The following is a 21,916-nucleotide window of genomic DNA, read 5'->3' as shown; positions in this document are numbered from 1 at the left end:
CAGGGGAGACATTCACTTGCCGGGGTTCACCGGGTGGGCTGGCAGCAGGTAGAGCCCTGGCACACCCCCAGGCAGTAACAGCAGCTGTGAAGCGGTGGTGTCCTGGCTCCTGAGAGGAGTTCCCTCTGGGTGCCAAGAGAGGCAGTCAGAGTTGGCAGGAGGCATGGCAAGTTGAGGACTCAGAGTTCCACTGAGCATTCTCCAAAGGTGAGGTCACCTCTGGCGCTCCAGGGCTGCGAGTAGAGCAGGAGGGGGCAGTGTCAGAGATCAGGGAGGACACAGGTCCAATGGAAGCCATCAACCTGGTCTAGGTGTGAAGCAGGTTAGAGCAGGGAGAACCGGGGAGGGGAAAGTTTACCTAACACTTCTTTTTTGTAAAAAAAATAAATTTAACTATTTTATGTGCATTGGTATGAAGGTGTCAGATCCCCTGGAACTGGAGTTGTAAGCTGCCATGTGGGTGTTTGGGAACTGAACCTGGGTCCTCTGGAAGAGGAGTCAGTGCTCTTAACCTCTGAGCCCTCTCTGTTCAACCCTCCCTAACATTTGAAATCTTATTGAATGTTGCGTGTTTAAACCTACTCCACCCCCTAATCCTTCCCAGGACCTCAATCAACTCTGCTGTGAGGCCCAATTTACAGGGGTGCATTTGGGGGACAGCATGGTGAAAACCTGCCCCAGAGGGAAAGCAATCTGGGTGGCCAGTAAGACACAGACTTGGAACCTGACACCTGTGAGTTCTAATCCCAGCTCTGACACTTGAGTCATGCTACCCTCTGGGAGCCTCAGTTTACCTTATGTGTAAAATGGCAATGACAATAGTTCCTGAATTAAAGGTTATTGTGAGGACTGGGTAAGATGATAGATGATACTGGCCATATTGATCAGGGAATGCGGGCGATCATCATTACCCCCATTTCTCTGAGGCAAAAACTTATCAGCTAATATTTTTGGGTTTTGGGCTTTTTATTTGTTTGCTTTGTTTTTTGTTTGTTTGTTTTTTGTTTTTCGAGACAGGCTTTCTCTATAGCTTTGGAGCCTGTCCTGGAACTTGCTCTGTAGACCAGGCTGGCCTCAAACTCACAGAGATCCACCTGCCTCTGCCTCCCAGGTGCTGGGATTAAAGGCATGCGCCACCACTGCCTGTCTCTGATCAGCTAATGGTAAACTGAGTTGTGTAAGCCCGTGCAACTTTTAGGTACAATGGAAGGATTTGAACCCAGACCTGATTCTTCCTGCACTGTGGAGTGAGTGACCTGCCAGGAAGTGACACTTCTTGGAACAACGATCAGTTCAGGCTTCTTGTGTGCCCATAGACTCTGGCCTTCAGCTCCTGGCTCCTGGGACTGGGGCTCAGGATTAGGCTTGTAGCTGGTGTTCCAGGCATTGGTGAGGAACCACAGCAGAATGCCTGGAAGTCCTGCTTGCTGCTGGCATCCTGTCCAATGAGGACATGGTCCTGACATTGTTCTCTGGACCCTGCCTGCTAAGGGCCCACAGGTCAGGAATTTCTGAAGCCTGGCCAGAACTGCCTTCCCTTTCTGGGAAAGCTGGGTAGCCATTGGATGGGGTGAGCAGGCCTTGCTCCCCTGGCCAGGCAGAGACTTCTGGTGTGAGCGGCTGTGGTGAGACTGTGAACATCCTATCAGCTTTCCAGGTTCTGGGTCTGGAGGCCACCTCCATGGAGACACAGTGACCTCCACACTCATCTCTCCTACAGTTAAGGGTAAAAACAATGCTTTAGGGTTAGCAGAAGTCAGGGAGCCAGGATTCAGGTCTAGCCTACCCTTCCCTATGCACTTCAGAGGGAGGCTGGATGGAACCATGTGCCCCAACACCAGCTCAGAGATAACATGCAGGCTTCTCTGGGGTATTTGGAATGCAAGCTTCTAGTTAGCATGGCCAGCATCCTTTCTGTGCTAACCATTAGAAGACACTCACGTACTGGGCATATGACTCAATGGTGGAGGATGTGCCTAGCATGTGTGAGGCCATGGATCTCATTGACAGCAGTGCAGTGAAAGGAATCTGTGACCTCCCCAGTCATCCTGGATGCCTGTGCTAAATGCCAAGGCTCCTGGTGGCTGGCCGTCCCTGTGGAATGCAGTCCCAGCGTCCACTGCTGTCCCTCTGGGCTTACTCTCCTGTGACTAGGGAGGCTCTTGCCTGCTGGTAGGGTCTAGCTGAGGGCTGTAGGAGCTAAGGTGCTTCCACACCTGCTTCCTGCCTCCAGGCCAGTCTCGGCAGGAGAATACCGGCAGGCAGCCCCACACGAAGATGGTGGAGAGTGCAGGGGAACCTGTGGTCCATTGTCTCTCTCGGGTTACCTACCTGGTGATAAATGGCCTTTAGTAACGTCAAGCATGGTGCTGTGTTTACAATTCCAGCTTTCAGGAGGCTGAGGCAGAAGAATGGTCTTGAGTTCCAGGTCAGTTTGGGCCATAGAATAAGACCCTATCGGGGCTGGAGAGATGGCTCAGAGGTTAAGAGCATTGCCTGCTCTTCCAAAGATCCTGAGTTCAATTCCCAGCAACCACATGGTGGCTCACAACCATTCTGTAATGGGGTCTGGTGCCCTCTTCTGGCCTGCAGGCATACACACAGACAGAATATTGTATACATAATTAAAAAAAAAAAAAAAAAGAATAAGACCCTATCTCAGCTGGGTGGTGGTGGCTCACACCTTTAATCCCAGCACTTGGGAGGCAGAGGCAGGCAGATGTCTGTGAGTCTGAGGCTAGCAAGCTCCAGGCAGCCAAGATTACAATGAGAAACCCTATCTCAAAAAAAAAAAAAAAAAAAAAAAAAAAAAACCACCAAAACAAAAAAAAAACCAAAAAGAGCCTATTTCAAGTTAGTAAGTGAAGTGAAAGCCACATTGCAGCTGGGCTGCCCACCCTTGTTCCATAGCCCCGATGCCCCATGGGGTTCCAAAGCCACTGTGGGACAGCAACATTCCGGTGAGATCAGCACCCAAAACTTTCTGTGCTCTTAGCCCGTGACTCATGGGCATATCCTCACTGGCAGAGGTTGCCAACCTGGGACAACTGTGTCCCTAGCCTTGGGCTCACCTTGCCCGTGGAAGCACCTTTTAAGGAGGAGGAACATGGTTTCCCTCCCTCCCTCTGCCAGCTCTCCATACCCATCTAGGACAAGTCAGACTCCCACCTGGGTTCCTATCTGGTAACATTGTTTTTTTTAGATGTGACATTGGGCAGGTCAATTTCTCTGAACCGGTTCCTTCACTTATAATATGGGAATAATCCTTGCCTCATCAGAGTGGAATTAAATGAGGTAATGTGTGTAAAATGTGCTTGGTGAATGGTACCTTTTAAGGGGTGGCAGTGGGGTATAGCAGGGCAGCCTCTAAGTTCTGACACACCCCTTCCTTACCTGATTTCTTTCTTTCTTTCTTTCTTTCTTTCTTTCTTTCTTTCTTTCTTTCTTTCTTTCTTTCCTTCCTTCCTTCCTTCCTTCCTTCCTTCCTTCCTTCCTTCCTTCCTTCCTTTTCTTTTTCTTTCTTTTGTTTTTCGAGACAGGGTTTCTCTATAGCTTTGGAGACTGTCCTGGAACTAGCTCTTGTAGACCAGGCTGATCTCGAACTCACAGACATCCGCCTGCCTCTGCCTCCCAAGTGCTGGGATTAAAGGCGTGCGCCACCACCACCCGGCTCCTGATATCTTTAGTTACTCAACTCTGCTGGGTTCTTCTGAAAAAAAAAAAAAAAAAAAAAAGCCCACATTCTATACGATTCTACACATTCTATATGATGACAGAGGGCTGGGGAGGTAGCTCAGTTGGTAGAGTCCTTGCCTTCATGTATGAAGACCTGGGTTCAATCCTCAGCACTAAATAAAACTAGGGGTGTATGCCAGCAACCCCAGAACTCCAGAGGGGGAAGAAGGAGGATCAGGAGTTCAAGCTCACCCTTAGCAAGTTCAAGACTAGCTGGGTATACACATGAGACTGGCCCTCAGCCACATGAAGACACAGAAACGTTTGGCCACTGGTGGGCTTCATGACTTTGGCCATGCTCTCTAACCTCTGACCTTAATGTACTTCTTGGAGGCTGTTATAAATGAAGACACTGGACACACCTGGTACCCAGGACATGCTCAACAAATGGTTATCATTCAATTTACCTTGTGGAGCAGTCACTAGCTCAGTTTCCTTCTGGACTTGAGGGTTTTTCTAGTTTTACAAGACAGGGTTTCTCTGTAGCTTTGGAGCCTGTCCTGGAACTGGCTCTTGTAGACCAGGCTGGCCTCAAACTCACCAAGATTCGCCTGCCTCTGCCTCCCTAGTGCTGGGATTTAAGGCGTGCGCCACCACCACCTGGCTTTTTTTAAAGAAATAATTATTTTGGATTAAAGGCGTGTGCCACCACCGCCAGGCAAGAAATAATTATTTTGTTCTTATGTATACAGTGTTCTGCCCATATGTATCCCTGAAGGCCAAAAGAGGGCACCAGATCTCATTACAAATGGTTGTGAGCCACCATGTGGTTGCTGGGAATTGAACTCAGGACCACTGGAAGAGCAGTCTCTTAACCGCCGAGCCCCGGGGGGGGGGGGGGCTGAGGTTTTTTGTATACCCACCCCACTTCTGCTTCAGCAATGGTAGCCTTCTTGCCAGTCTGCAGTTCTCAGTGAGCTCTGACAGAATGTGTGCCACTGTGAACAATGCACACAGCAAAGGGCACCGCAAACTCGGTTCAGAGTGTTAGGACTTTCTGTCATCAAGTGGTCAAGACTTGCAGAAAGCAGACATCGGTGACAGTGGCTGCAAAACCCCAGAAAGGCGTTAGGCTGGTTTTCTTGGTTGGGCAGCCTGGCATTCTTAACGGCCAAGGGCACTGGAGAGGGAACAGGATGGGTGGAGGGTCTGGTACCAAGATTAGAACTTCCTGTGGGCATACATGGGAAGAAGTACCATCCAGCCAGAGTCCAGAAGCGAGTCTAGGAAGAAGGTCCCAGAAGGTCTGAGGGTGTCAAAGGTCAGAGTTCAGGTCTTTTATTTTTTGTTTGTTGTTTTTTTTTTGTTTTTCGAGACAGGGTTTCTCTGTGGTTTTGGAGCCTGTCCTGGAACTAGCTCTTGTAGACCAGGCTGGTCTCGAACTCACAGAGATCCGCCTTCCTCTGCCTCCCGAGTGCTCGGGTTAAAGGCGTGCGCCACCACCGCCTGGCCTTCTTTTGGTTTTTTGAGGCAGGGTTTCTCTGTGTAGCTCTGGCTGTCCTGGAACTTGCTACGTAGACCAGGCTGGCCTTGAACTCACAGAGCTGGGATTAAAAGTGTGCCTGCCACCATCACACGTGGCTCAGAGTCCAGGTTTCTGAGACAACCACTTTTGGTAGAAGTCCCAGCCTGCATTCCTTGGGGCCATATTCACATATGGAAAACAGTACAATACCCTCTGGGCTTTAGAGGGCATGGGGATGTGTGTGACGGCAGAATGGACAGGAACAGAAGTCATACAGGGTGGACAATCTAAGAGGATTCAGGGACGGCCGCGGCCCAGGAACACCCACCCACCCCAGTGCTTGGCGCCCACAGACAGAAGCTGGTGGCAGTGCAAACCTGGTTTTATTGGTCTGACTTCTTCACAGCTCCTCCTCCTGCTCAGTGAACCAGAACCAAGGTCCAGTTAACCCAGGGAGGGGACAAAGGAGAGGGGACAGCTAGAGGGTGTGGGGTGGGCTCTGTTCTTCACAGCAAGAGGTAGAAGGGTCATAGAAAGTTTTTTATTATAGACCTACGAAAAATGAGAGAATCACACATTACTCTCGCTTGTTCAGCTTCTGGTTTCTGTTTTCAAACTGGGGCAGAAGAGAGTGCCAGAGGCGGGAGAGGGGGGCTGGTGGTTCAGAGGACTGCTGATGGGGACTGAGCCGGCGCAGTCTCGCTACCGGCTGGCCCAGGCTCTCCTAGCATGTGGGGGGAATAAAGACAGGCCCTTGAAGGAGCAGAGGATACCCCCACGCCAGCAGCACCGCTCCCCTGCTGGCCACCCTGGTTGAGAGCTAGCTCTGCAGCACTGGTGGCCTCTAAGTTTGGAGGTCTGCTGCCAAAGGCCGGACCCACGGGGACAAGACAGGGGTGGGGCAGGAAGGATGACAGCTCAGGGAGTTCTACTAGGCTTCCCCCCTCAAACAGGCTCCAGCAAGCAAGGGCAGCCATGACTCTTTCCTGCTTGTCAGCCAATCAACTTCTTCAGGAAGGCTTCCAGCTGGTCCTCATCCTTGATGCCCACAAATTTGTCCACCACGTCCCCATTCTTGATGGCCAGCACTGTAGGCACAGCTGATACCTGGGTGAGAGAACCACAGGCCAAATCACTTGGAGGTCAATGTGCCTCACTCACCTTCCCAAGCCGCTGCAGAGAAGACTGAAATCACAGACGGTGCCAAAGGAAATGGGGTCTCTGCTGGGTGCGGGGCCTAGAGGCCCACCCATTGGAGCTTCTTCCACTGCAAGCTCCCAGCAGTGCCCTCCTCCTTGAACCACATGACTGACTCACTGGCCCCACGGTTTGGCTGGAATGACGAGATGAAAATAACCAGGGTGTGCGGCACACGCCAGGCTGCTTTCTGAGCCTCGTGACCTTTCTCTGTATACTGGGCAAGCCATGGTTTACCTTGAATGTTTGGGATAGACATCAGAGTCCCACTGTGGTGATCAGGGAAGCAAGCTTCAGGGCTGGCTGACCCTGGTAACCCCTTTACTACCTCAAGCCTCAGCTTTCCTCAGCACATGGAGACACTTTTAAGGACGATAGGAATGCAGAATGACATACTCTAAGACACAGCACAGGGCACATGGCACACAGTGGGTGTCATGAAGCTTGGCCCCACGAGGTCCACTGTGGTAGGCTACCGTTAATGGTATCAGGGACCAGACATTCACAGCCTCTTCCTGCATAACGTGGAAGGGAGACAGCCATATGTGACCTGAGGTTTATTAGGGCTGGCAAAAGGCGGGAAATGGGCATTCCTGGTCTGCGAGGCCCCATTTCCACAGTTCTGGGGACCCATATAGATTACATGAAATATAGACGAGGCCAGCGTGTCTGGCATGTGTTGCCCAATGCTTGGTATTTGCTGGCATTTGAGAACCTATATAAACAGAGTAAGATAAACCAGGCTTAATTTACATACAAGTTAACTACAAAGTAATAAGAGCAATGGACAGAAACCCATCAGGTCTTCCTATAGCCCGAGGGGCTGTGGGGTGAGTCATCTTACAGGCTAGACTGAGATAATATCCAAAGTGGGGCAAAGAGAAGTGAAAGTCACCTTGGCCCTATGGTACAGTCCTCACTTGCTATGTGACAGGCCTTGCAGCCATTCCTAACGGGAAAAACAGCGTGGAGAACACAGTCCCTGCTCTTTTTAGCGCCTCTGGCCCCTTTAAAGACGGTCCTGGAGGTGATGTGGGGGACCCAGGGTATGTGGCAGCACCATGGGTGTCCCCGTCTCAGCCTCTCTGCTGGCTCTTGTCCTGGTCAGACTCTAGCATGGGTGGTGGCATTAACAGCCCACCACCAGGCTTGCACTGTCTCCAGGAAAAGGCAGGGAGCAGCAAAACAGGCTCCAGGAAGTGCCACTGGGTGTGTTCCTGCACCATCTAGTGGCTGATGAATGAACTGCAGCACCCTAAGGCTGGGTCCACAATTAAAGGATAAGCTCAACCACTTAACTTCCAACTTGGCAGAAACGTTCTGTTGGTGGACATTCCGTCCCCTTACAATAAATACTCCACTTTTAAGATGTGGTCTGGGGTTGAGGGTGTGGCTCAGCGGTAGAGTACTTGTCCATTAGGCATGAGGCCTGAGTTCCATCCAGCACCAAAAAACCCCCAAAACAAACAGCTTCCCTTTGTCCTGGCACTCTAAGCAGGCCTCTCCACTCCCGCACTGAGACAGTCGGAGTGGATGGAGTCTCCCTCCTTGAGGTTCTGCTGTGTGTGCAAGCCTCTGTGCATGCTGGGACACGAAGGTCAGGCTGGTGTCCCTGACAATTGAGGTACAGTCACTACTGATCAAGCGCTTTCTCAAAACTCGGAGCAACTCACATTGTAAACACGCATGCACACAGCTACAGTTTCTAGCTGGGTATCTGGGCTGTCACAGGAGGCCAAGGCATTTGCTGCTCCGTAATCAGGAGGCTTGGTGTTTAGAGCATGGCCATTAGTGTCAATGCTCAGGCCCCTGTATGTGGTCTTAGGAAGGTGATGGGTGCCAGGCGGTGGTGATGCACACCTTTAATCCCATCCCTGGGAGGCAGAAGCAGGTGGATCTTTGTGAGTTCAAGGCCAGCCTGGTCTACATAGAGTTCCAGCACAGTCAGGACTGTCACACAGAGAAACCCTGTCTCAAAAAACCAAGACTCCCTACCCCCACCCTCCACCAAAAAGAGAAAGGTGATGGGAACACAGACAACCTTAGCTTCCCCTCAGTTTTTGACAGACAACAGGAACCAAGGGCTAGGAAAGGACATGCTCAACCACGCTGCCTGTCCTGTCCAAGAAGCCACCCGGGGCCTCCTAGCCTGGAGGAGTCCGTCCGTCTGTGGGAATGCTCATGAGGCCTCTGCCCACTGATCCGCAGCATCTCGTCTCACCCACTAGCAACACAGCTAAGAAACCATCAAAGGCTAGCACAGTCGAGAGATACCACAGGAAGCTAGTGACCTCTGTGGCCAACTGAAGGACATTTTTAGGTGTCATGGGGGATCCTGGGTGCTCCATATGCAAGCTTGCACACAGACTGCTGTCCCCAGGTTAGTCCATTTTCTTTGTTTTCTTGTATACAAGAGCGGTTACAGAGCGACATCCTAACCCTCCTTATCCCACTGTTTTAGAGATGAGAAGACTGAGGTTCAAAGCACCTATTCCAAGAGGACTCAGAGAGGGCAAGTGGGGATTCAAAACAGGAAACAGTCTGTTTGGCTTTGCTTCTGCTGGAGAGTGAAAGATCAGAACCAGAGAGAACACAGACCCCAGCAGGGGAAAGGCAATTCAGAGAAGCAGTCAAAGACTTCATGCTTTAAGTGAGAAAAGTCTTGACTACTTAGAGTTCTTAACAAACAAAAGAGGGTGGGAAGGATGGCTCAGTGGGCAAAGGCACTTGTCACCAAACTTGATGACCTGAGTTCAATCCATGGGAATCACGTGATAGGAGAACGGACTTCTGCATGTTATCCTAAAAACATTTAGATACGGGGCTGGGGAAATGGCTCTGATGCCATGTAAGGATGAAGACTAGAGCTTGTGTCCCCAACATCCATGTAAACGCTGGGTGGGTATGGTGACCACCTAAACTCCCAGTGTTTCTGAGGCAGAATATCTGCCACAAGCGGGCTAGCTCAACTGATGAGTGATTACCTGATCAGTGAGCTCGGTGCTCAATTGAGAGACCCTGCCTCATGAATAAAGCGGAGAGCGAGCAAGAGAGACACCCAACAGCAACTTTAAGCCTGCACAGCACCCACTACACAAACATTTGTGTGTACACGCAACCATTAAGAGGAATGATGAAATTAAGTCCTTCCTGAAACTCTGGGTCATAATCTGTTTATTTCCCTCTTCAGGAAGAAACCCAGGGCTTTCGGCATAGGCGCTCTAGGCACACGCTTTACCACTGAGCTATACCCTCAGTCCAAGTCGGCTCTTTGAGGAGTCCATAGTGCTAGGTAGGTGTGCTGTAGTTCAGACTCACAAGGCAGGGACGGGATCCTGGTAGCAACGTGGCTACAAGCTTTAGGTTTGAGAGACCTTGTTTCAATAGATAGGTAGATGATTCCCAACGTCTAGCATGGGCCTCTGCATGGATGCACATGCATGTGCACACAGGCTCCCACACAAGCAAAACCATGCATTACACGATATGAAAAACGGAGAGGAAAAAAAAGAATATTCCACAGGGTGGTGACGCACACCTTTAATCCCAGCACTTGGGAGGCAGAGGCAGGCGGATCTCTGTGAGTTCAAGGCCAGCCTCGTCTACAGAGCGAGTTCCAGGACATAGCTACTGAAACCCTGTCTTGGGGGTAAAAAAAAAGACTATTCCAGGAGGACCAGTGAGGTCACTTGGTGAGTAAATGAACTTGCCACGAAGCCTGACAACCTGAAATCAATCACTGAAACCCACATAATGGGGAAAACCAATTCCCACATGCTGTCCTCTGACCTCCACATGTGTCATGGCATGTGGACCCATGCACACGTGTTAATGATAAAACAAACAAACAAACAACAACCCAGTCATATTCAAGTTTGAGAGGGACTTATTTCCAAACAAAGTAATTAGAAATGATTAAAATTCCATATATTTTAAATCAGTTAATTGCTGTGGGATAATGTTCTTGTACTCTGTAAAGATTTGTCACTTGTTTTAGTTTAATAAAATGCTGACTGGCCAGTAGCCAGGCAGGAAGCATAGGCAGGGCGACCAGACTACGAGAATTCTGAAAAGAGGAAAGGCAGTCACCAGCCAGATGCAGAGGAAGCAAGATGAGAATGCATTACTGAGAAAAGGTACCAAGCCACGTGACTAAAACACAGACAAGAATTACGGGTTAAGGTGCTGGAGAGATGGCTCAGTGGTTAAGAGCATTGCCTGCTCTTCCAAAGGTCCCGAGTTCAACTCCCAGCAACCACATGGTGGCTCACAACCATCTGTAATGGGATCTGGTGCCCTCTTCTGACCTGTAGGCATACACACAGACAGAATATTGTATACATAATAAATAAATAAATAAATATTTTTTTAAAAAAAGAATTACGGGTTAAGCTGTAAGAGCTAGTTAATAATAAGTCTGAGCTAATAAGTCAAATGGTTTATAATTAATATAAGCCTCTGTGCATTTCTTTGGGACTGAACAGCTGCAGGACTGGGTGGGACAGAAACTTCCTTCTACAGTTAATGATTCATCTACTGGGGTATATATGCTAAAAAGGAAAAACAAAAACAAAAAGCCAAACCAGGCTACAGACATAGATCAGTTCGTAGAGTGCTTGCTTAGCATGTAGAAAACCTTTAAACTGGGATTAGTGGTGTATGCCTCTAACCCAGTTCTCAGGAAGTGGAGGCAGAAAGATGAGGAGTTCAAGGCCATCCTCTACCACAGATTCAGGATGGGACCAGTCTGGAACACCCCACCCTCATCCCACCTGCCCCATCTCAAAAAAAAAAAAAAAAAAAAAAAAAAAAATTAAAACTTTAGATAAGTCACTCAAGTAGTGACAGTGGATATGTCAGATGGTCAGGTTACAGGAGATGCCGGCATGTTGGGATCATATGTTCAAGTATAAGGCTGAGAGAGATGCCTCAGGGGACAGCAGATGGCCCATTCCTTCCCTACTGCCTCCCCTCCCTCCCCCCGAACTAGGAAGGTCTCCATGGCCAGGAGAGATGGGCAAATGCAGGCCTTGAACCCTCTGAGACCATGCAGAATAGGAGTGGGGGTTGTCAGTGAAACCCTAAAAGCCTCAAGACCCCACCCCCGGGGACAGTGGTAATCAGAGTGGGTATGGAGGAAGCATGAGGGGGTCGGGAGGGCTTGAGGACTTGTAGGAAGCTTCCCAGGGGTTTGGGGATCACTTGGAGGCAATCTTCCTTCTTGGAAAGAACAGGCATGGGAGAAGGGATGCGATGGCCAAGATGATCCTGTTGGGATTCCTGGGCCCTCAGTGACGCCAGCCCAGCACTTGACCAAGCAAGGAGGCCAAGAGGAGGATGCTGCCCAGATAGCCTTCTGTGTAACCAGAGTACTATGTGGATGGTGGGCAGAAGGAGGAGGAGGGTCCCAGAGGACTCCTCACCTTCCTGCCTTGCCAAAGGCTGTCCTTACTCACACCACCCCGGGATTTGCTGGAGTGCAGGAGTGCTGGGAACTTGTTACCTGTGGGACCTCTGTTAGTGGGAAATCTGCTTTCTGTCTTACTAGTTCCCAGGTCTTGGCATGTGTGCAGCCAAAGCCACTGAAGTTGACATGGTAGCATCTGGAGGTCTCAGGAGGTAGCCTGGAAGTCTTAGTCTGACCTTTGCCCTGTATGGTTCCAGTCTTGAGTTTCTACCAGAAGACCCACACATTCGCACTTGGACCTGCAGGGGCCCTGGGGGGTGCACTGAGTAAGCTAGGGAAAGTCAGGGGTGGCTCAAAGGTTGAAGGCCCCCTCTGATCGAGCAATTGGTGGGAGGGCTCACAAACCAGCAACCCCCCCTCCACCCACTTCCTTGAGCGACCTGGGCTATGAAGTTTCCCGGATGGTCTTGCATCATCAGCGGTCATCAGTGGCCCTGTCTTCCCACAATTAATTTCCTCTCCTCTGCCCCAGGCAGCCTGACTTTCTTTGACTAACCACCCCACTCTGTCCAGCTCAGGGGGTGGATGGGTGACAATGCTCATACTACCCACCCGTTTCCCACCATGGGCTCTGGTCAGAGCATGGGTAACTGCACTTTATAGCTGGTGTGGGGAAGGTAAGCAAAGTTAACAGAGCCTGGGTGTCTGAATTCTGAAAAAGAAGTCATCGTCTCCCTCCCCCACAGCGCCTCCCCCCCCCAACTTCCTCCAGTCTCGACAGGTTTCTCTGTGTATCTTTGGATGTCCTGAAACTCACTCTGTAAACAGGCTGGCCCCGAACTCACAGAAATCTACCTGCTTCTGCCTCCCGAGTGCTGGGATAAAAGGTGTGCACTGCCACCACACCCAGTCAAGAACTTTTTTTTTGGTTTTTTGAGACAGGATTCCCCTGTAGCTTTGGAGCCTGTCGTGGAACTAGCTCTTGTAGACCAGGCTGGCCTCGAACTCACAGAGATCCACCCACCTCTGCCTCCCAAGTGCTGGGATTAAAAGCATTGCCACCACCTGGGCTGGAGAGATGGCTCAGCGGTTAAGAACACTGTGTGTTTTTCCAAAGGACCCAAGTTCGATTCCCAGCAACCACATGGTGGCTCACAACCATCGGTAATGAGGTCTGGTGTCCTCTTCTGGCCTGCAGGCATATATGCAAACAGAATATTGTATCCATTTTATATATATATGCATTGCTACCACTGCCTGGCTCAGCCAAGAACTTTCTTTGGAGATTTGGAGACAAGGTCTTGGTATCTATTCCAGGCTGTCCTGGACTTACAGGCTTCTGTCACCATTCCTGGCCTGCACAAATCCTTCTAAGTATTAAATATCAATACCTGGCTTCCCCTTTCTTAAAACACTCTGAGAGCCAGACCAAACATGCCTGTGAACCGGAGCTGGCCCCCAGGCGGCCAGGCGTGACCTCGACTCCGTGAAATCATTGTCTGCATAGCTTTCCCAGGACCCCCTGCACCAGGCTGGGCTGTTTTCCTAGCCGCTGGGCCTCCCAGCCCTCGCTCTTCCACTCACACAGCCACAAAGGGCCTCTCTTCCACAGGATAGCCACCTCCCTGGGTAGGGCCAGCGGACAGCCAGCGGCTGTTTCCTGAGCTGACACACTCCACTCATCACTGCTTTCAGGTTGTGCTCTCATGTGACCTCCTCGGAAAAGACAGTCCTCAGACAGATGTGAGCACACACCGCGAAGCACTGCACTGGGGGTGGGGGAACGGAACACAGGACACGGACAGAGGATCAGAAATGCAAGGTCATTCTTACTTGGTGACATCAAGGCCAACCTGAGCTTCAAAAGAAGTCTCCATCCTGTTTCCCATCTTTGTACCACGCCCACCAGTGTTTGGAAATTTATAGATATTTACTGAGTGTCCCCAAGCCAAAACTGTCAACTCTGAAATACTCCAAAAGCCAAAGTGCTATCCGTGACTGCCAAGGCCTCTGTACCAGGAGCCCTTACCTGAAAGCAGTAAGCGGACCGCGGCCTTCAGGCCAAACTCCACTGGCTGTCCACGTCTGTAAACAGAGCTACTGGAACATGCCACGGCCTTTAGTCTGTCCTGTGGCTGGGGACTTAAGGGACAGCCTCATGCGTTTGCCATCTGAGCCTTCAGAGAGTAAAAATTCTATTTTTAAAAAGATGTATTTTGCCAGGTGGTGGTGGCACACACCTTTAATCCCAGCACTCGGGAGGCAGAGGCAGGTGGATCTGAGTTCAAAGCTAGCCTGATCTATAGAGTGAGTTTCAGGACAGTCATGGCTACACAGAGACCCTGTCTTGAACCCCCACCGCCCCCCAAAAGATATATTTGAAAACTTGTTTTGAACTTTGATATTGTTTATTTAAAAATGGGTATGGGACTTTTGTCAACAAAGGCCAGAAGAGGATGTTAGATCCCAGGAACTGGAGTTACAGACAGTTGTGAGCTGCCATGTGGATGCTGGGAATTGAACCCATGTCCTCTGTAAGAGCAGCCAGTGTATTTAACCACCGAGCCATCTCTCCAGGTCCTCAACATTCTTTTTTTTCTTTAATATTATTTCATTTTACGTGCATTGGTGTTTTGTCTGCATTCATGTCTGCATGAGGGTGTCAGATCCCCTGGAACCGTAGTCACAGACAGTTGTGAGCTGCCATGTGGTTGCTGGGAATTAAACCTGTGTCCTCTGGAAGAGCAGCCAGTGCTCTTAATCACCAAGCCATCTCTCCAGCCCCTTCAACATACTTGAATGCTGTTTGGTGAGGTCAGTGTGTTTTTTGTTTTATTTTTTCCTTTATTTCTATTTGATGTGAATGGGTATTCTGCCTGCCTACATGTCAAATGCACCTTGTACATGCAATGCCAGAGGAAGGAGGGAGTCATATCCTCTGGGGCTGTTGTTATGACTAACTGTGAGCAGCCACGTGGGTGCTGTGCTGAGAACTGAACCCGGGCCCTCTAGAAGAGTCAGTGCTCTTAACTGATGAGTCATCTCTCCAGTCCCAAGGTCACTGTTGTCTGCTGCCAGCTACATCTATATCTAACTTTATTTTTATGTGTATTGGTGTGAAGGTGTCATCAGATCACCTGGAACTGGAGTTATAGACAGGTGTGAGCTGCCATGTGGGTGCGGGGAATTGAACCTGGGTCCTCTGGAAGAGCAGTCAGTGCTTGTAACCACTGAGTCATCCTCTCCAGCTCCTCCAGTCACATCTAGCGCCTGAAACCAGGACCTGTGCTGGAGCTGAATGCCCACACAAACAAGTCAATTCCTTCTTGTCTTTTTGTTGTTTTTGTACTGAGACCAAGGCTCACTCTGTACCGAGACTGGCCTCGAACTCCTGCCTCTGTCTCTGGATTGTAGGGGTAAGCCCTCACTTCTGGCTCCTTCAGGTCTCTTTGCTCACTGCTCTCAGCTCTTTCCTTCCCTCAGTGTATCCTTTGCTTACACATCAGGTCAGAGGCTCTGGAATGCGAACTCTTCCCTGTCCTGGCCACTTCCTCCCAGAATAACCCACAGTTTCTCTCCTCATACGACTTTTCATAGGCTGCAATGAGCATGTCATTATGTTTTCTCCTGGCAAGCCAAGAAACATCTGGGGACAAGGAAGTCCCTTACCTGTGCCATAATCACCAATGCCTGGCACATCAGTCAGGGCTCATAAGCAATAGCTGACTGAACATGAGGCAGGTAGCCAGACATGGTGGCACAGTCCTATAATCCTAGCAGCTGAATGGCAGAAGCAGGAGCGTCAGGAGTTCGAGGACAGTTTGGGCTATATGAAACCCTATCTCAAAAAATAAACAACAGGGAATGACTAGTGCTTCGGGATGTGTAACCAGTTTCTGAAGGGTGTCAGAGGATCAACAGGGCCCTGTGTGCAAAGCCCTGAGACCTTCCTCCTGAGAGCATTAGAAGAATACCGGACATGCCCCTTACTGATTATTGGGTGATTCCCTACCTCTGCTTCCCTGAGGCCACTTCCTGCCAAATCATGCCAATACATACCTCATACTCGATGGCAAGGTCTGTGTGGTCGTCAATGTCCACCTTGGCCATCACCACCTTCCCATGCTGTTTGGCCACCATCTTCTCTAACCGTGGTCCTAGGATCTTACAGGGGCCACACCACCTCAGAAGGTGAGAAGGGACACAGTCAGTCTTCAGCGTGCTTGCTGCTCCAGCTGTCTCCCCAGACCCTCCCTGGGGCTCACATGGACTCTGACAGAGGAGCTAAAGAGCGTGAAACCCGGGAGCATATACGATGGCCAGTCTTTGGGCCTCCTTGGCGATATGCAGAGCCTTCACAGAAGGCAGGCTCTGAGGAAATGAAGGCCTGTGGCATTCTTGCATATGATACAGTGCTAAGAAGCAGAGCCTGCCATGGAGGTGCAGTCCAGTAACTCCTGAACTAGGGAGAAGGGTCTCAGGGCATGTCTGTGGAAGAGTATCTTGATGAGGTAAACCAAGGTAGGAAGACCCACAGCAGTTGTGGGTGGGTGGCACCGTTCTTTGAGCTAGGATTCTGAATCATAGAAAAAGGAGAAAGTGAGCGTGCAAGACAGCTCAGCGGGCGAGGGTGCTTGCTGCTGGGCCCGACACCACAGTTTGTCTTGGGAGCTTGCACGGTAGTAATGAACCACCTCCAGGAGGCTGACCTGACCTCCACTTGTGCACCATGGCTCCAGCATGCAAGTATGCACACATCCAATAAATAATGTTACAAAGGAGGGGGAGAGCTGGGGAGCCAAGCACAAATATTCACCTCCCTGCTTCTTCATTATGGACACAGTGTGAGCAGCTGCCCCAAGCCCCTGCCACTGTGACTTCTTTGCCATGGTGGACTGCACTGGCGCTGTCAGTCACAACCTTTTCTCCCTAAGTTTCTTTTGTTGGGGCATTTTATCATAGCAATGAAAACTAAGACAGGAAGAGAAGAGGAATTTGAGGCTAGCCTGGACTACACAGTGAAGCCGGTCTTGACAGAACAAGTGGAGCCAGGATCAATTAAAGTATTTTTCCTTCTTTCCTTCTTTGGGGGATGGGTGGTAGTGTGAGACAGGGTCTCGCTATGTAGCCCTTGTTGGTCTGGACCTCACTTTGTAGACCAGGCTGGCCTCAAACTCAGAGTGTTGGGATATTTTCTTTTTCTTCTTTTTTTAAGGCAAGGTTTCTCTGGTTTCTTATTCTGTGTCACCTGCTGAGGGTCACACTGCAATGGACATGAGTGGTCCCTCCTTAGCTGGGGAGTGGGAATTCCCCAAGGACAGATGCTGTGCTATCAGCTAGCCTCTCTGTATGTGGTGCCAGAGAGGTGCCTGGCACTAAGTGAACAAACCTCAATCATGCAATCAGCTACCTTATGGGGAAAAAAGGGCTAGCTCACTGACCATCCTCTTCCGAAGCCCTCCACCATAGCAGGAGGGCGGAATGACTGCCTCCCACAGATCCCTGTCTGTCAACTCCTGCTTTACCCCTTTCTATGAGCTGGCACACACCAGCCATTTCATATATGTAGGAGGTGGAGGCAGGGGAGGCTCAGGTCTGACCTGGGCTACACGATGAGACCAACTCAACCCGTCATCCTTACCCCCAAACTTCCACTCAGAAATTTCAATCAATGAACAAATCTAAATATCTAAAAAGCCGGTATGTAAGGCCTTCTGTCGGGTGACAAGGACACCCACTGGCCTACCCGAGGCAACTTGGTGAGTCAGAGAAAGGACCAGACAGAAAACAACTTGTGAGATGTGTCTAGAAAACCTCCTGATTCTAATTAGACACACTGGATTCTTCTGGGATGCTTTGTTCTATGGGGTCTGCTGGCTTTTTCGGTTGAACCAGGTCTAAAGGCCTGGAAATGAAGAGCAGGCTAAAATGCAGACATTTATATCTCTAAAACACACTCCTATGGTACTGAGAAGACACACCTCCTGCCTGCCCCATATACACTTGGGTATGGGGGCACTGATAACGTTTTGCCCAGCCCTTCCCACAGTTTTACTGGGCGAGATGTTAAAACAAAATGACGTCATTCCACACCGAAGAAGACTGAGCGTTTCAGGCAGCGAGATACAAGAGATAGGCACAATGCAGCTCTCATCCTGCCCTGCTCCGAAGACTGGCAGCCCGTCTCCTACCACACTGCATGCTTCTTAAGGGCAGGTACTGGGCCTCGAAGTCTTTATAATGAGTTTGTGTGAGAGAAGCATTGGGCATGGCTGAGTCACAGTGGGCATTCAAAAAATCCTTGTTCAAGTGAGACCCCGGCTGTCACTGCCCCCAGTACTCACTGTGCATGGAAATCCACAACGACTGGAGTCTCACTGTTGACAACTCTGTCTTGAAAGTCAGGTCCGTCCTGGACATTAAAGGTCGTTGAGCAGACTTGGGTGGTGTGCAACGTCTGGGCTGGGCTGGCTGTTCCTGGCAGACCACCATGACTGTGCTGTGGGGTCTGCTGGGTTCTAGAGGTGAGGGGAGCCCACCCACCCTGAGGGGGCGTCCTGGGGATGATCGAGGTCAGGAACCTCCTCAGGAGAAGCCGCTGAGCCATCTGTGAGGGAAAGAGGCAGGAAGAGCTGGGGTACAGAACAGAAGGCAACACATTTGAAAAATAAGGCATTCCGGAGTACTGAGGTGTCGGGACACGCTGAGCTAGAAGCCAAATGCATGGAAATAATGTAATATATGATTTCTGAGGGCCAGGACTTGCCATGTCTGCATTTGGGAGGCTGAGGCAGGAGGATATAAATCAAGGTCAGGTTAGGCTATATATTAAAAGTCTTGTTTCTAAAATCTCCACACAGCAACAACAACAAGATATCTAGGTGAGTGAGGAATGAGAACCAAAGAACAGGCATAAGTTAGAAAGGCAGAGAACAGGTGGACAACCAAAAAGAAATCAAGACTGCGGTGGAATTAAAAAGGTTGATGGAAGCAAGAACCAGGCTCAAGTGCGTTACGTCACCGGTTCTCCCAGACCAACTCTGAAGAAACTGTTTTAACGCCGTCCACATTCAGGGCAACCCAGGTCTCTGGTAGGTTAAGTGACATGACCAAAGCAACCCAGTTTTTAAAGGACAGTTAGTTGGAACACAAGGCCGTCTGGAAAATCTTTACTCTACCGATCGCTCTTTTAAAAAATGCGTTTCCATGGGAAATTAAGGAGGGAAAAGGGAGCTCTCGAAGGTTGGGCAAAGAACCCCAACTACGGAAGGAGGAACTAAGAAGCATAGGAACCAGACATGGGGTACCAAAGAGAAGGGGGACGTGGGTACGGAGAGACCGAGAGCACAGGACGTGCGGTTGCCGAGACCAGGTCTCCCCTCTCGGGTGCTCCCTCCGCTAGTGGCCAGCATGCACAGCAGCGCGCCACCGCCGCCCAGCCCACCCCGTGGGGCTCCTACCTCCCGGCAGCTCGAGCGAGCCGAGCAGAGGGACGCACAGCCCAGCCGGCCCGCCCGTCAAGGGCACTCCTGTCGTCACTTCCTCAGGAGCGGGCCTAGCGTCATTTCCGGGAAAGACTACCCGGACGACGGATCTCCGCAACTTGGGGGCGGCTCGTTGTTTTCCACCAATGAGGATGGCGGAAAAAGGTACGGGCGTGGGGAGCGCGACCGGAAGGAATGGGATCTTGGAGGAGGGACCGGAAGAAGGTTGGACCAGTGAGAGTGGGGGGGGGGAGAGTGAGGGCGGGGAGGAAAGAGAGGCTTTGGAACAAATCTCGGTGGCCTTGCGCCCTTTTGGCACCGCCCACCCCTGGATCGGGCTCAAGTAAGGGTTGGCGGGTAGTGTGCTCCTTAGTGCCGCGGGAGGTAGCTGTGTTCCTGCGGAGGCATAGTATTTAAAGGCTCAGTTGGTAGAGTGTTTGCCTAGCACACACGAAATCTGGGTTCAGTTCTCAGTACCACGTAAACCGGGTGTGATGGCACACACGTGCAATCCCAGAACCTCGAGGCAGAAGCTGAAGACTCAAAATCATCCTTGACTACATAAGGAATACTTGCGACTCTCTCTCTCTCTCTCTCTCTCTCTCTCTCTCTCTCTCTCTCTCTCTCTCTCTCTCTCTCTCGCACGCACACATATCTCTCCGTGGGATTCAAGAGTTTCTTCTGTGGTCCTTGGCCTTATCTGCCCAGCATAACGTCTTATGGTCATGAGCAAGTCACTGGTGGTGTTTCTAAACCTTCGAGCTTTTCTCTTTGGAACTGTCGTGGAAGTGGGCTTGCCTTTGAGACCCAAGGTGAAACTTGGACCTGGGGCTTTCCCTTCATGCCCACTGGCATGAGTAACTGAGGTCTAAGTACCTTATTTCTGCATATTACAACTCGATTATCGAAGGGGTTAACTCTCCCACTCTCACAACTGAATTTAGGTTTCAGTTCTCTGAGAAGGGCAAAACAGGTGTCTCTCCCAACAAAGGGCTATTTATCCACAATACCCTTCCATTCTGGGATGAGGAAGAGAACAAACACGGACCTAAGCCAGCCTCACAGTGTCTCAAGGCCAAATCCAGCAGCCCTCTTCTGAGTCATGTCCAGACTTGCCCAAGCTTATGCAAGTATGTCCAAAAATGATAAGACTAAACCTCAGTCAATTCAAAGTATACTAGTGTAACTGCTGCTTGCTTAATCAATTATGTATGAGGTGACCTCACTGTCCCTAAAATGCCCCTTAGCTGTGCGTAAAAGGAGCCTGCATGCTCCTCTTGGGTCGTCACCATTTTGTATAGGTGAACGGCCCCACATATGCTGGTATAATAGATGCTCGTTGCTCTTACATACTGTTTGAGTCTGGGGTCTCCCTTCAGTGTTTCCTCTGATCTTAAGTATTCCAGCCCCTTACGGTTCTGGAAGCACACTGCTGCTCATACTGTCTTCCACAGCTTTGCTTACTTTGAACTTTGTCTTTCAGTAGTGAGAACACCTACCATCATGTCTTTTCTGAATAGTTTTGCTTCCTTCTCTCTAGTGCTTGCTTTGTAACTCTTCATAACATATGACAGTGTCTGTTCCACCAGGTCTGTGCTCTTTGAGAGGAGAAATTTGTGGTCATCTCTCATCTGCATATATGTAGTTACCCGACCTAGAGAGGCCAGTAGATGCTTACCATTCAGTAGATGCTTACAAAATTGAGAATTTCTGCACATCTCAACAGTTTTTTTTAAAGACAGGATTTTCTGCCGGGCAGTGGTGGCGCACGACTTTAATCCCAGCACTCAGGGGCAGAGGCAGGCAGATCTCTGTGAATTCGAGGCCAGCCTGGGCTACAAGAGCTAGTTCCAGGACAGGCTCCAAAGGTACAGAGGAACCCTGGGAAACTCTGTCTCGGAAAAGAAAAAAAAAAAAAAGACAGGATTTTTCTCCCGAGTGCTGGGATTAAAGGCGTGTACCACCACTGCCCAGCTCAGCAAATGGTTTCTGTCGAAGAGTTATGTGATGTTTCCACGCAGAAGCGGGCAAATTGGCTGCCACGCCATTTCAGCCCACTCTGCAGTGTGTGTGTGTGTGTGTGTGTGTGTTGGGATATCTCCAAAAACACTACAGCCAACAGAGTAGTGACCTTCTATCTGTGTGAGGCAAGAATGGAACCCAGTTCAGCATGATTCAGTAGCTGGTGTTGGTTCAAACTTTGAGAGTCTGACACCAGGTGGTTTATTTTAGGCAAATTTAAGCATAACACAATTTGGAAAAAAAGTTCCCTGGTGACAATGAACTCAGTTCCACGTTTACAATAAAGCATAAGACATGACTACATCCAAACTCTTTGTAAAGTACATGTGATCTCTGCCATAAAAATAGGTTCTTAGATTGACTACATGGGACATGTTAAGGGTCTGGGGGGGGATCTGGTGTGGTCTTGGTCATACAGAGGTAGCACAGAGGTCACCAGGCTATTAGCCACCTCCACTCCAGCCTTCTAGGTGGAAAAGAGGCTATACATCTCTCCCTTTGAAGTGACAACCCCAAGTTAACATTCCCGGTTCCCACAGTGATTATCTGTGTGTGCAAGAACCTCTGTGCCCCTTACACATCAGGGTCTGTCTCCATTACTTGCCT

The 21,916-nt window shown here is 50.1% G+C and overlaps 1 protein-coding gene across 2 annotated transcripts; it reads right to left on the bottom strand.

The window, feature by feature from the left end:
* Positions 1-5,564: 5,564 nt before the first annotated feature.
* On the bottom strand, positions 5,565-19,358 carry Txn2 (thioredoxin 2). Of its 2 annotated transcripts, none has more exons than XM_057792837.1 (4): positions 19,265-19,358; positions 18,149-18,411; positions 15,864-15,987; positions 5,565-6,307 (listed from the first exon to the last, which is right to left on the bottom strand). In XM_057792837.1, exons 2-4 carry the CDS (start codon positions 18,409-18,411, stop codon positions 6,194-6,196), a joined length of 501 nt encoding a protein of 166 aa, XP_057648820.1. In that variant the 5' UTR covers positions 19,265-19,358; the 3' UTR covers positions 5,565-6,193. The 2 variants fall into 2 exon arrangements, with proteins under 2 accessions (XP_057648820.1, XP_057648819.1); XM_057792836.1 differs by lacking the exon at positions 19,265-19,358 and adding an exon at positions 18,983-19,066.
* Between the last annotated feature and the right edge of the window lie 2,558 nt (positions 19,359-21,916).

This window comes from Chionomys nivalis, chromosome 17, assembly GCF_950005125.1.
Source record: "Chionomys nivalis chromosome 17, mChiNiv1.1, whole genome shotgun sequence".
Taxonomy (NCBI): Eukaryota; Metazoa; Chordata; class Mammalia; order Rodentia; family Cricetidae; genus Chionomys; species Chionomys nivalis.
This window is presented reverse-complemented; position numbering and strand designations above follow the sequence as displayed.